This window comes from Microtus oregoni, unplaced genomic scaffold, assembly GCF_018167655.1.
Source record: "Microtus oregoni isolate MIOR12 unplaced genomic scaffold, Mior012 000016F_ref0000370, whole genome shotgun sequence".
NCBI lineage: Eukaryota > Metazoa > Chordata > Mammalia > Rodentia > Cricetidae > Microtus > Microtus oregoni.
The window spans coordinates 22,198,754-22,214,122 of record NW_024543075.1 but is presented as its reverse complement, the minus strand read 5'-3'; the positions used below and the strand labels follow the sequence as shown (position 1 = coordinate 22,214,122).

The 15,369-nt window shown below is 44.7% G+C and overlaps 1 protein-coding gene across 1 annotated transcript in view; it reads left to right on the top strand.

Moving 5' to 3' along the window:
* The first annotated feature begins 11,109 nt into the window (after nt 1-11,109).
* The window catches only part of Cacng3 (calcium voltage-gated channel auxiliary subunit gamma 3), a 96,781-nt gene continuing 92,521 nt past the window's right edge, over nt 11,110-15,369 (top strand). Inside the window, exon 1 of the mRNA XM_041665983.1 lies at nt 11,110-12,405. Within this exon, the coding sequence (XP_041521917.1) occupies nt 12,195-12,405 (211 nt within the window). The 5' untranslated portion in view covers nt 11,110-12,194. The remainder of the gene's footprint in view (nt 12,406-15,369) is intronic.

Here is a 15,369-nt window from a genome sequence, read left to right as displayed (position 1 = left end):
AGATCCTGTGGGCTAGATGACTCAGATGGTGAAGGAGCTTGCTGCCAAGGCTGATGGCCTGATTCAGTCTTGGGGACCTGTATGGTGGAAGGAAAGAGCCAGCTCACACAAAGTTGTCCTCTGACCTACTCACATGAGCTGTGCTATGCATGTTTCCCTCAACACATCCCATGCACATACAAAATAAGTAAAAAAAAAAAATAAGTAAAAGAGACCTTGGGATAAAACAGTAGAAGAGTGCTTGCCTGGTAACCAGCATGCACAAGGCTCTAGGTTCAAGTCACAGTAAGTGCCATAGAACAAAACAAAGTCTGAAAATTCTCTGCCCTCCTGCATCTGGAGACCATAACGAGGAGCAATGGTAAGAGTGCAGGGTCTTCTGTCCACTTCAGTGCTAAGACCCTTACCTCCTTTAGGGCTCATTTGTAGGATCTTGAGCCCAATCTGGAAAACAGACCATATTTGGGACTTGCTATGAGATAATCCAGCAGAGAGGACCGAGGTTGGGGAGGGAGGCTAAACAAGATGATGGGCGAGTCTGTAATTCCTGCAATTGGGATGGGTACAAGGACGGTTTTTGCTAGGACTAAAGATACTGTATGTTCAATGCAGGTATCAACGCTCTAACTTCACATTTAATTCAGCACCGTTCCCTCTGTTAAGGTTTGAAGATGAGGCTTCCTTCTATATCCTCTCCTTCCCTCACCGCCCTCCCTAGTACCCCCACCCTGTCTGCTGGTTGCCTTACTTTCCCTCTGTTTTCATGGCACATGTATCCATTATCCTCTCCCCCACTTAAGATCTTTCCCTTCCTCTTCAAGATCCCTTTCTAGACTCATGTTGACACACTGTTTCTTTTACATCTTTGAGACAGGGTCACGGGATGCAACCACACAGACCCTGAGATCCTCCTGCCTCCTGAGTGCTGGGTTTGCAAAGGAACTCTACGGTGCCAGCTCCCCCGTCACTCTTAGGACTGAGACCTTGGCTAGGACTCTAGGCCATCAAGTCCCAAACACACCCTATCTCACTAATCTGTGGGGTTTCTGAGGCAGCTTTTGCCCTTTTAGTTATCTCCTGAGGTCTTTGTCTCTTCTCTAAACATCCCTTGAGTCTCTAGCCACATCATGGGTCTCTGCGTTTTCTTGGAGTCTAGGTCTCAAGGAAACTAAGCCGGTAATGCCGGCCATTTGTTATTCCAAAGGTGGCAGATTAGAACAGATCTCATTAAGGGAGCCGGCTTCTTTGGCATCATCATTTTATTTATAGTGCAGCTGACATCTACTGAGCAGTTGATACATGCCGGGCACTGTGCTAAGTGCCGCGTGTATTATCCTATGCCATCCGCATTCTGCAATAAGGAAGGCCCTATTGGCTAAAGAGACAGGTCCTAATAAGGTCCTGGTTTTTTTTGTGTGTGTGTGTTTTTTTTTTTTTTTTTTTTAGGGAAGAAGGATGCGGAAGGTTAATTTACTTTTTTCAAGGCCACGCAGGAGATGCAATTAGGTCTTGAACCTGTATTTCACCCTCTCCAAACCCCATCACCCCCCTTTCCTATCTGCGATCTGCAGCGTTTGAGACGCAGCCTTTGATGCTTCCACGAATCCAAGCTTTGATCCCCAGACCTGCTCTGGACTACAGCTGAGAAAAGGGTCTTGCTCACAGTTTTCCCACTGACATTACTTGGGGTTCTTTATTCTAAGTCCAGTTCCCTGGAGTCAGGTTCTGGACGAAGGCAAATTCTATTCTCCTGTCCCCTACCTCGTATCTCCACCCAGAAGGCAGGAAGAGCAACAATTCTCCCGTGGGATCTTGGGGTTGAAGGATTGCCATTTTCTTGCCCTCTTTTTAATTTCTGTCTTAGGGAGCCCTACCAAAGCACAACGCACAACCCAAACCCAGCAGGTTTGGCCAGATCATTCCCCACTTAAGTCAGCCCTTCAGTCCTCAGGGAATGCACATGCCGTAATGTCCTAAACACCACAACTGAATTAATGACACTGCTCCCTAATGCGGCTCCTGCACTTCATCGCCAACTCCATGACCAGAGTGAAATCTCCAAATGGCATCCTTTTGAGCTACCTCTTTATGCTATGGAGAATTAACGCTCACCCTTGTCTGCCCTGCCTTGTGAGGCATGCAGAGGCTGGTTCTAGTTCACTTTCCTGACCTCAACTTCCATTTATCTCCTTGACCGTGGGAGTCCCACAACAGCACACACTCTAACCACCCACAAACCATGTCCACAGCCTCTGTGCTGGGGAAAGTACCTCAGTTCCTCCTAGGCCCCTCGTGCAGAGGTTGCCTTCTCAGAATGCCCTCCCCACTGATCCTGCTGCTTAAAGAGACTCTTCTACCGCCAACACTGGTCAGATTACAAAACCCATTTTCTTCAAGGTGTGCATGGCTGCCTGCATATTGCAGTTTGGATCATAAGTAGCCCTCAAAGTCCATATGGCAAAGACTTCCTCCTAAGGCAGTGCTATTGGGGGACCATGAAACCTCTGGTAGGTGGGACCTACAGGAAGGTCCTTGGTGACTGAGGCCTGAAAAGGACAGACTTCCATCCTCCATCTGCCCTTCTAGCTCCGCCCCCTCACCACTTTGTAATTCTCCCAGTAAATAGGGGAATGGTTTGATTCATCTTAAGCGCTTTAGCACAGTCTCAAAGCAACAAGGCCAACTGACTGCAGACTGTAACCTCCAGAAATATGAACCAGAAGAAACCTTTTTTCTTTATACATTTATTGGCTCCAGTATTTTGTGAGAGCATGCTGTGTCTCTTTGGTTGGTTGGTTAGTTGCATATTTCTTGGCCATTTCTCTCAATGTGCAAGTCCACATTTGCCTTGCTCACTGCTATAGCCTCAATGCCTATAGCTGTGCTTGATGAGTCAGTGTACATTTTACAAAAGATTTATTTTGAATTATGTGTCTGTGTGTGCATCTGTGTAGGCACATGTGTGTGTGAGAAGAGAGCATGGGATCACCTGGAGTTGGAGTCACGCTTGTGAGTGTCCCAACCGCTGCAAAACTTGCCTCATTTGTAAGAGCAGTGTGTGCTCTTAACCTCTGAACCATCTCTCCACCCCCCGAAGTATTTTTAATTTGAACGACCTAGCCCAGGTAAAAGGCCCTCTATGCTTGTAGGGCATGGTGTCTGTCGCTTTCCTTCCTGCCTTCTAGTCACCCTTCTTCTGGCATTAACATCACAAGTTTCCTCTAAGACTCATCCTTCAGCCTATTCTCTGTCCGCACGGATGAAGATGAAGCCAATCTTCCCCGTATGTCCAGAGATGGAACAGGAGTCCAGACCTCAAGTCTACTTCCTGTTTATCATGATCCTGTTCAGATGGAAACGGACCAATGAGAAACCAGCTTCAAGAAATGTGCTGTAGCTGTTGGTGGAGCTCTGCCCCCTTTGAGGTTGTGGGTAGGATGCCAGCCAGGAGCTCTGACTTCATGAGAAGAGCAATGTGGGGCTGAGACAGAGAGACACAGATCACACAAACTATTGTTGGGGGTTTGGGGTGCAGCTACTCCAAGTGTCACTACCTCTGATCCCATACACACTGACTACTGAATTTGTGTGTTCATTTATCCCCTTTGAGTTGACTTTCTGTTGGCTGGGACTAAGAGTTTCATGACCACTAAATTACCCCTCTAATTTCATTCCTCCCTGTCTGCATAAATTAGTGATTATCTTCATTATAAACTTGAAAAATTGGTTACATCAGCTAATCATGTGGGTTTTGCCCTATAATAGGAATTCTGAAGACAAATAGCCCTGGCATAGGATGGTGGCTAATAGCATAGGGAGGGGAGTGAACATCTTTTCTTTTCTTTTCTGTTTCCTAAACATGAGCTTGTGACTGTGCACTGACAAGTGTGTCCCGGCTTCAGGCAGGAAGACATAGTAAAGCAAAGCCTTGTCACACGGCCAAAAGTCAAATGTTTCCAAGAAGAGCTTATTTTACAGAAAACCCATAATACAACACTTCCCATCTTTTTATTGTGATAAAAATATGTAGCAAAAATTACATAAAAAGGTTTTATTTATTTTTATTTTATGCATATGTGTGATCACCTGCACGCACCATATGCATGTAGTGCCCATGGAGTCCAGAAGAGGGCAGTGGATCCCCTAGAGCTGGAATTACAAAAGGTTATGGACTCCTCTGTGTAGGTGATGGGAACCCAAGCTTGGTCCTCTGCAAGAGCAGCCAGTGCTCTTAACCTCTGAGCCATCTTTCAATTCCTAAATTTGACATTCAGTCATTTAAAGCTGACTTTAATTGACATATAATTCAAGGGTGTTATTCACATTCACAGTATCATGCAATCCTTACTGCTTTGAATGAACCATTTTTTCTGCAATTGTAGCCAAAGTTTTGCAGTGGTGGCAAAAAGCTTCCTGTTACCCTTGCCTTTCAGACCCTAATGACCCACTCCACTGCCTGCCTCGTTAGATTCTCCTGCTTTAGGGGGCTCAGAGAAGCAGGCTTTTCTGTGTCGGCATAACGATGTCATCAAGGTCTGTTCATACTCTGGCATGTACTGAATTTCATACCTTTTCATGGTTGGATAATATTCTTCAGTATGTGTGTGCCACATTGTGGTTTTCCAGCCATCAGCAGGTAAACACATGCATTGTTCCCACCCTCTGGCTCTTTCCATAAGCAACTTTTAATTACATTTTATTGATCAGAGTCATGTTATTGGCCCACTTTTCTCTTTAAGGAAGGGGGGGGGGAATTTGCTTTCAACTGTAGAAACAGCACTAAAATCATGATTGGTGTTTTGTTCTTTCATTCCCTCAAGTCCATCTCAGACCAGGGCTTTCTAGATGTTAGTCTAACTGCCTATAGCACATTGACCCTAATCTCCACTTATCTTCTGTTTCAGCAGAGCGTTTCCTGTAAAGCTTTCTTCAGTGACCTCAGTTGCCCTTGAGGACATTCCTCTGTCAGCTCTCTTTGATTGCATAGGTTAAATTTCCTAGAAATAGAGCCTGAGGCAGGGGTTCTGATGCACTTGATTTACTGAAGGAGTTATCTCCAGGCAAAACCAACCCGAGGGACCATGGGACACAGTGTAAGAAAGAACAGTAATTCTACAATTGTGGTTTCTAGAGAGCAGCAAGAGAACTCGCTAGAAATTAGCAGTGTTAAGCATCATCCTCTTTATCGGGAATCTATTGTATATTAAGCCTTTTAGGTAATTCTAGGTCATTGATTTGGTTTGTGTCTTAGGTTCCTATTACTGTGTTAAATGCCTTGACAAGAAGCTACTTGGGGAGTGTCTTGGTCAGGGTTACTACTGCTGAGAAGGGACAATGACCAAGGCAACTTATAAAAGAAAGCATTTAATCGGATCTTTACTTAGAGAGTTCATGAGCATCATGGTGAGGGGCATGGTGGCAGACAAGCACATCCCTGGTGCAACGGCTGAGACCTCCCATCTGATCTGCAAGTTGTAGACCCAGAAAAGGCAAGACAGGGACTGGTGTGGGCTTTTGAAAGCTCAAAGCACACCACAGTGATACACTTCCTTCAACAAAGACACACCCCTAATCCTTCCTAAACAGTCCACCAACTGGGACCTAGACATTCAAAAAAAATCAGCTGGTAGGGGCTGTTCTCATTCAAATCACCACAGAGAGGAAAGGGTTTGTTTCATGTCACCCTCTGGCTGTAGGCTGTCCCTGAGGGATGTATCATTCCTTGGGCAAGGCAGCTTCCAGACACTGAAAAGATTGTCCCAAGAAATGCAGGTGTGGCTTGTGGCAGTCAGGATTAGGATTATGTAAACATGCCATCTTGGTAAAGGGTGTCTGTCCAACAGCATCTGTTTCAAGTATTCTTATCTTGCTAGTCATCACCATCCACTCCTTCAGACTGATGTTCCAGGTGATGAAGAACAGCTTACGTCTTGCTTGAGTCCACAGTGCCTGTTGCAGGCATGAAGCTTAGTCATTACTTACACAATTAGTGGATTAAGCAAACACCATTTGAGTAGCTGCTACAGCCTGGGCACTAGCCTGAGGTGGAGAAATGCAGGTACAAAGGAAACAAAGCAACTTCCTCATCAGGAAGATGAGGAAAACATGAAAACACACATACATGCACCCGACTGAGTGTTCACGCAATCAGGTTTAACAAATGCCATGACAGGACATAGGCCAGACTGAGGGGTGAGAGAGAACTATGGGATGATATTTTAGATGGCACAGCTAGCAAAGGATGCTCTGAGATGATGACATTTGAACTTAGAAATAAAGGAAGTGACAGAGTAAACCACAAGAGATCTAATTTGTGTAAATTAAGAATTACTTTTTTATTTCATGTATTTGCTTGTATGTGTATATGTACATGTACATACGTCTATAGGCACATGCCTACCAAGACATGAACGTGGAAATCAGAAGACAACTTGCAGGAGGATCTTTCCCTCTACCGTGTGAGTCCCAGAGACTGAACTCAGGTCGTCAGGCTTGGCAGCAAGTATCTTTACCTGCCGAACCATCTAGTTAAGCACCTGTTCAATGAGCAGGATATCTCAAGGAAGAGAAGCCCAGGTACTAGGAGTAAAGAGATAGCTCCTAGAAACAGTTGGTATTTCTGTACCAATAGAGCAAGAGGTGGCTGAGAGCAGTGGGCAGGTGGCTTGCTGCTTTTTGTTTGTGTTCTGCTTTTAATTAACTTTAAACACTTAGCAAAGTATGCATGCATAAGATTTAAAACCAGGTAGGCTAGAAAGGGCTGAAATGAAAAGGCAGCTGCCCTAGAGCCCCTGGTCTTTCTGGCCAAGGGTAATAGGATGTCTATGTTTGTCTTCTTTTAGCTCACTCTACCCCACCCCCTTCTTCTGTTTCAAATACTGTAATTGGATGCCAGTTCTTCTATTGACTATTTGTTTATTTATTTTATGGGTATGGATTTTTTGCCTGCGTGTATGTCTGTGTATCATGTGTGTGCTTGGTAGCCTCCTTAGAGGACAGAAGAGGGTAACAGATCCCCTGGAACTGGAGTTACAGATGATTGTGAGCTGCCTTGCGGATACTGGGAATTGAACCTAGGTCCTCTGGAAGAGTATCCATTGCTCTTAACTGCTGAGTTATCTCTACAATCCCTATCTTTGCCATTTTTATAAGATGCCCAGGTTCTATATCTACTTTCTTCAGTCAAAGATATGCATCTGTTTCTATCTGTAGTGTCATGATACTGCCTTCCATCTTCCTTCCCCAGACCACAGGGTATAATCCTCTTAGCCTCTTAGCCAGATTGTACCATAGAATCCCCTCCCCGAGCCCATCTGAATGATGGTAGTCTAATAACATAACACAAGCTAGACAGGTTAGGTTGTCAATTCTGGATATTCTAAACTAGAGCTAAAGCACTCACGTTAGTCTAGGTAGATTTCTTGGTAGGGATAACATATAAAGTCTAACTCTAGCTTCCATCTTGAAGTTCAAAGCACAGAGAAGGTGTGAGGTTGACTTTGACTATCAACTTGATTAACTTGAGAAGCACCTAGAGGTTAGGAAATCCCACCCCTAGCTGTGTCTGTGAGGTCCAAAGTCATCCGTCAAAAAAGGAAAATCTGCTCTCAAGCAGTCCATAGGCTGAGGGTCTGGAGAGATAAGCATGGGGATCCTCCAGCAGATGCTCACCCTCCCTCCTTGCTTCCCCCACTCCCTCCCTCTCTGCCTTCTGGATATCAAGATGTGAGCTGCGCTGATCTCTCTGCATGTTGAGTTGAAACCCTTGGAATAGAACCACTAGCACCTCGCCACCATCAGCTGCTTGCATTGGATGTTATTCCTCCACAGCAATGAGACTGCCACACAGAAGGCAAAACTTTCTTTCTAAGGATGCAAAAGGGAACATATGTGGAAAATACAGGCGCTGTCAAGGATCCCAGTGACTTTTACGTAGGAATTCCACTTCCTATCTGAGGCCTAATTGCAGTTTTGGCTTCTGGTTCCTCAAAACACTCCCCATGTTCTTATACCACGGTCTCCATTTTCTCCAGCTAGCTCCAGCGAGTTTCTGGTGCCTACAGACAACTACAGCATCCCCTGCGCCTTGGAGAATGAAACTTACGTCATTGTCCCAGTGTGGAGCTGACTGTCTTATGCATGATGGGCACTCGTGAACAATTATTGAATTAAATTAGCTGTTAACAATACTTTCCTAAGTGGAACGCTAACAGATAAGAAAAAACACAAATAAATATACCATGACTGTTAATCTGTTAATGGCAAGCTAAGAATTCAGTGGAAGAAAAAAAATCTTAATAAAACACATACACACACACACACACACAGAGAGAGAGAGAGAGAGAGAGAGAGAGAGAGAGAGAGAGAGATATTTAAAGCTGCCTGAATGCCTCCTGAGTCTCCTGCCAGATGAGCAGGATCAGAAGGGATCATTGGCAAACACTGAGGAAGCCTCTGGCTCCATTTAAGAGGATGCTTTGAATCTGCAATTGAATTGGTGAAAGAGCCCTCTAGTGGTAAGAATGAGTACTTCCCTCTAGGCCCCATGGCAGATTCCACACACCCCTGTGTTCACCTACATATCACACTGAATGAAAGGCTGCCATCACCCCTAGTAAAGGAGAAGAAATTATTAGGACACACATGACGGGCTTCCTGCCTCTGGCTCTCACTTCAGCCAGGTTCTCTGACTTGTCTCACATGCTCCCACACTCAAATTAACCTTGGTTCTGGTCAGAGGTCACCAAGCTTCAGCATCAAGCTCTGTCCTTGGGCATTGCAGCCATTTCTCTGCTGCTTTCTGATCGTGATTGTCCTCTTCGTCCACTTGAACACCTGACCTCTTTTTCTCAGGAGTCTACCTGGATCCTTGGTGAGCACCTGACCTCTTTTTCTCAGGAGTCTACCTGGATCCTTGGTGAGCACCTAACCTCTTTTTCTCAAGAGTCTACCTGGATCCTTGGTGAGCACCTGACCTCTTTTTCTCAAGAGTCTACCTGGATCCTTGGTGAGCACCTAACCTCTTTTTCTCAGGAGTCTACCTGGATCCTTGGTTCTATCAGCCAGACATGGTATGCCTGGCCTTCTGTCCCATGACCAAGGGTGTGGGTCTGGGTCTGCTGTTGTCTTCCTGATCATTCGGTGGACGGAGCAATGGAGCACACAGCTCCTAAGGCCCCAGTCCCTCCACCATCACTGTCTTGCTTCAGAGAGCATCTTTCCTACCTCTGCTGGAGTAAGAGAAGAATAAAACAGACCCAGGAATGGCTGTTTTGATCATTATTAACTATTTCATATTGTTTAAATGTCTAAGAGGGAGAAGAAAATAACCACCTGTCTTCTAAAGCTTCCCAGGAAAGAAAGACCATCTTCACCTTTATGTAGCTATGTAGCCTTTTTAATAATCAATAACTAAGGTATGTGTGATAAATACACCTGTATAACCCCAGGCACTGATGTAGGAAGATCAGTTCAAGGCCAGCCTGGGTTATACAACAAGTTTAAGATTAGCCTAAACTACATTAAGACAATTTTTTTAAAAAAGTTAACAATAAATATTATTTTCATTAACAATGAGAATAATATTGACTAAAAAACCAATAATCATGACTGAGAAGCAAATTTTCTATACAGAGAAAAAAGACATGAAGTCACTTAAAGGAGGGCTCATGCACCTTACCTCCTGCCACGCTTCTAGGATCTAGCCAGGTATGGCCTTAGCCTGTTTCATTTTGTAATAAGGCAAACTTTTAGTGTGAACTGTAACAAGTACATATATGCAGTTAAACACATATAAACAGACACATCTACATTGGACCTACATATTCACATCCATACACACACATCCATGCATGCACACAGCTGTGTGTTTATAGAAAACATGATCACATGACCTCAGAAACTGCACCATACAGGTGTATGCATATATTGACATATCTACTTTATGTCTACAGCAAATTCACAGGCATTCAGAAGTCATGACAAAATGATCATAGCACTCACACAGAAACACACTACGACTATACATGCAAACTTGCATGTGCACTTGTATATGCACGTAACACCAAGAACCAAATCTTCAAATGACATTAACATAAAAGTAAAAAACCTCAAAGTCACAAAAAGTTTGTGAGCCAAATCTGAGAGTTTTTCAGTATATTGCCCCTACTCAGTTCAGCCAGACAGCACCACAGGGAATGAATTTGTGCCTACGATTCCTTTCCATTATATATTTGTCCAGTTAAATAACACTCAAATATGACAGCTGGTTGTGGGCACATCTCAGGGATTTGCAGAAACAGTCTATGCAGGCAGCCTCAATTCCATACACCCAACTGGGTATCAGTACTTGTCATTCCACAAGGAAATAAATGGTCAGAGCAATTTGGTGGAATGCCTGACGTCAAATTAGCGTGTCCTTATCAATCTACTAGAACATATGGAACTGGAAAGTTAGTCTGTGCCGGTTCTTTTCAACAGTCCCTATTTCTGAGGGAAGGAACTTGCAGGTGTGTAATGGCATTTGTGCTTTGGGATAGCAAAGAACCCAGACCTAATTACACCTGCTTCCAGGTCTGACTTAGAGGAAGATGTTAACAAGTGAACAGCACCAGAACCTTTGGGAAAAAAAGCTGACATTTTCAATGCTCTCCCATCCTGAATTCACCACCCCCTTAAAGGTAAAAGTGATAAAATATTTAACAAGTGTGTTCAGAGACCAAACCCTTATATCCCTTCATCCAAGGTCCCTGGTATATAAACTACAGCCTGGGTGCTTGTAGTCTCTTTCACCCTTTAGAGGTATAAGTTCATGTGTATATGAATGGTTCTGGGTCATATGTGATCATGCTGTCTCCTGTGTAAACCCGAGCTCCAGAGAGAAGAGGGTAGACATATTGGTTTGTTTTCTGAGGAAAAAAATTGAAACAGATACACACAGAAAAACACATTTTGCCCACCCAAGTGAACCGTCAGTCAGAGCCTCCCATCCCTTTAAGTAGATTAGATATTTCCCAGCTTCTGTTTCCCCAGTAGACTCCCGCAGCAAAGAGCAAAGTTGCTTGGTTCATTGGGCTCAGGGATGAGGAGGAGGGCTGACTAGAGAATGCTGCGTTGGGTGGGCGCTGAGAGAACGCGCGCGCCAGAGTGCGCTGTGGGTTTTTTCCCTGGCCCTTGTCCTTAACCCTTCCCTCTGAGGATCGGGATCCACCGTGCTGCAGTACCCTGGAGACCTGGTGCTGACTGCCTTGGGCTCCCGAAACTTTACTCGGGGTGTGAGCTCGACTACGCGGAGTTGGCTGGCTGGTTCCGGGGAAAACACGAGGGGAGTGTTGGGGAGCGACCCTTGGCACCGCAGGTCTCCAGCCTAGAAGGTAGAAGAGCTGGGGTACAGCCGCAGAACGGAGCTGTCCCTTCAGCACCGCGGACCTCCAACGACCCTGCATCGGAAAGAGGGAGGCTGGGCAACAGGAGAGGAGCTGTCCGTTCAGCACCACGGACCTCAGCCTTCCCAAGCAAGCGGCCGGCCCCCGCCCCAGGACTCTCCCTTTTCTCCAGTTTGCGCGGGGGTGTGGAGAGCAGGCGGAGAGCTTTCCTGGGAGGCTGGGGAAGCAGTGAACACTCTTCTCAGCGACTCGCCTCCCAGCAGAGCTATTTTTTGCCATCCGCCCTCACCCCCGGCACACGCGCTCGCACACACGCACGCACGCGCGCACACACATACACACACATACACACTCACACACATACACGCACACATACACAGACACACTCACGCTCACACACAAGACCTCTCTGGGTTTCTTTTGCCTCGAGTCTCCCGGGGCTGTGAGGAACCAGGCGCATCTCAAACCGATCTGGCAGCTCCAAGCTCTGAAGCCATGCCCAGCACAAACCCTCGTCCCCACCAAGCTCCTGAGGAATGAAAGCAACCCAGGAATCCTCTGACCGCAGCAGTGATGTGGACCAACCCCCTGGAGCCCGCACCCTCCCGAGGGCCATAGAGGACTCAGGGAACTGGAGAGAGCTCAAGACAGGAAATCCCAGCTTTCCCAAAGTCCCCGTGGATGCTGACAAAAGGAGATCCAGATTTTTGGAAGAGGCCATCCTAGGTTACCCAGCTGCAGAGTGATTCTCCCCTCTGGCACTGAATCTCCCCCTCCAACCCCCAGCCGTTCAGAGTACCATGAAGAATTATGAGGATGTGTGACAGAGGTATCCAGATGTTGATCACCACCGTAGGAGCCTTCGCAGCTTTTAGTTTAATGACCATTGCAGTGGGCACGGACTACTGGCTATATTCCAGAGGTGTGTGCAGGACTAAATCTACAAGTGACAATGAAACCAGCAGGAAGAATGAAGAAGTAATGACCCACTCCGGGTTGTGGAGGACCTGCTGCTTAGAAGGTACTCACAAATTCCTCTCACTGGCTCTGAATGATCGACTTCTAATGTCCTGATGTGTGTTTGAGAGGAAAGAGAGGCAGTGGAGGGGAAGAAAAACAGTTGAAATTGTTTTTGAAAACGTGTGAGTGTCCGGACTGTTTCCACTGAGGCTGGTGGTGTGTGCTTGGAAGGGTTGGGTCTTGTTGATTGTTTTCAGTCTAAGCTAAATGCGATGCGATTTTGTAACACTTTAAGCAGCGTCTGCAGCTGGGAAATCTTCTAATCCCAAATCTCTAGGCATGTTGTGCACTGTTTGTATCTCTGTCTAGAGAAGGAGACTTTGGATTTGTTTAATTGCATTTAAGTGAACTGGGATAATTAAGGAGCGAGGGAGGGGAGATAGGAAGGTGATGAAGGAGGTGAAGGGGGCTGATCTGACATGGGGCACTCTGATCTGCATTCTTTTCTTTTTCCAGTAGAATCTTAGCGTCTCCTGAGTTTGGTCTAACTAGACATTGTCATGAACTTCCTTTGCCAATTGGTACCAGTGAACAATATGTAAACCCCAACTCTCACACCCCCACATCTAAAGAAAATTTCATTATGAATAAGTGTTTCATTATTTGGGATCAAAATAAAACTGAAGTCTTGGTATTTGCCATCCACCTGACTTCATTCATAAATCACGCTCATAACCAGCAAATGTATTTCCTTGACATTTAGAGGATACTAACTCTAAGAATTACAGCTCATTGTTTCTAATTTTAAAAATTAGAGTTTTTTTTCTAAATAGGAATGCGGAGGGCAGGCCAATTTTAGAATGGGGAGCTCTTAGGTAGCCTATGTCGCTACTAAACTTGCTTTACTGCATAAAGAGTGACTGTCAGCTTCAATAATAGACGGTGCCTGGGTACCACAAGGAGTGGAAAAAAGAAAAAAAGAAAGAAGAAAATCAAAGGTCCTTGGACCTGTTACCTGAGGCAGACACTAGATTAAAGGGGCACTGAGGAATTGTTTTATTTGGTTGGTTGGTTGCTTTTTGTTATTTCTGTGGCTCCTGGGGAATCAGTGAAGTTTGTCTCAGTGAGAGTCAAGAAAATAGGGGCTTCCTCCCCCTCCTCCATTTGCTGTTGATCCTCTCCCCCTGCATTCCCTGTGGCTCTTCTTAGGATTTCTCAGGAACTCGCATTTATGTAAATGACTTAGGAAATCATGCTATGACATCACTTGCTAGTGTAATATTGCATCATTCTCTGGCCTCCTTCCCGTGTCCTGACGCTCTGAACTCCCCTGACTATAGCGCCACTACAGTTCATTCTGTTTCCAATGCAGATTTGCAACTGGTGGGAAATTCAGGAGGGAAAGGGCAACCTTTGTGAAGGGAGAATCCACATGAAGTTAGAAAAGCCAAGCAATTCTGCAGATAGCTACTATACACTTAGCAAAGTCATTTGTCCTTTGAAACGCTCAGTTAACCCAAGACATGATTGGTTTGGAATTGATAGTTTTACACGAGCACGTCTCCGGCTTGCAGCTTCTGTCAGTGTACTGCCAGAAATTCTGAAACGATTCTTTCCTAAACATCATGAAGAATCTAACATTTGTAGTGATTTCTGAGCATTTGCCGTTGGGCGGCAAGAGGTCATTCACCTTGGGGAAATTCCATCATTCCCTTTGGGGTATTGGCAATAATGAATTAAATCAGTTTTGCAATGCTGTGGTTTGGAAGATGAGATGATGCCTACAAAAGTGGAATTAAAAAAAAAAACCCAAGGCTCTGCTCCAGTCAAAACTATACAGAAGTATATCAGACTTAGTCATTTACAGTTATTTTACTTCTTTTAAATATTTTAGAAATGTAAAATTAAACTCAAATATTGATATCCCTCACTGTGTCCTATTTATTTAACAGTCTGTCAGAAAATGAATCAGGGCTTTCTGAACCTTTTTTCAAAGCCTCCTAAAGGGTGTTTTCTCTTCAACATGCTACTCTGTGCCTACAGAGAACGCTTGGGACCAAAGCTCCAAGTATTCCGTAGGTTTAGTGGGATAAGTGAGAAAGGAAATTTGGAAGGAATTAAATGGATTGAAGATGTGTTCTTGGGTAAGTCGATTCTTTCAAGAAAACCTCTGAAGTTTTCTTATAGTTTTTCTCAGCTACATTGTACATTTTTGAGGCATCACATTTGGTAAGATACACAAACCGTAATGGATCTGAAAAGGTTTTACATCTAGATGGGAATGGCTAAAATTTGAAGCCAAGATTCTTCTTAATGAGTTGAATATATCAAGTGTTCAAGGAATTTGCAGGGGCCTCTGTTTTTTGCTTGATAAGATACATGCAGTGGCCAGCATGTATCATCCTAAGATTTCCATCCTTGGTAAGGATGGAGATAAATAGCCATCTCTAGTCACTAGTTCCTGTCTATCTCAGAAGCGCCAACATCCTCATCTTTTGATTTGTGAAACATCAAAGGACCTGTGTAGGGAGTGTAATAGCTCAATTTTTTTGTTACACATAATTTAGAAGAGCCCTTTTTTCATACTTTAAGAGCCAGGAGACAATGCAGCTATTTTGCCCCCATATAAGGGACTACTCAGGAGGAGCATGACAGCTGTCTGCAAATACATGAAGGGCTGTCATTTGGAAGATAGAGTTGAAATCTATGTGGTTTCAAGGGAGTTGATGAGGGAACTAAAGCAAGACATATTTTGCCTAAATATAAGTAACTACCTCGTGTGGAGTAAGGAGCTTCCAGAGGTGGTGAGTCCCCGAACAGCCAAAGTATTCAAAGCTAAAAGAAAATATCAATTGTCCCCAAACTTGGCTAGCCATTGGACTCCCATTAATAGGCTTTGTGTTTGTTTTTAAATAGAATATCAAGTTCCACAATTCATTCCAAGCCTCCATTGATCTATGGTGGATCCTTAGTATCTAAACTTCCTAAAGGCCCTCCAAGCAACTATGATGTCAGGGCCATCACA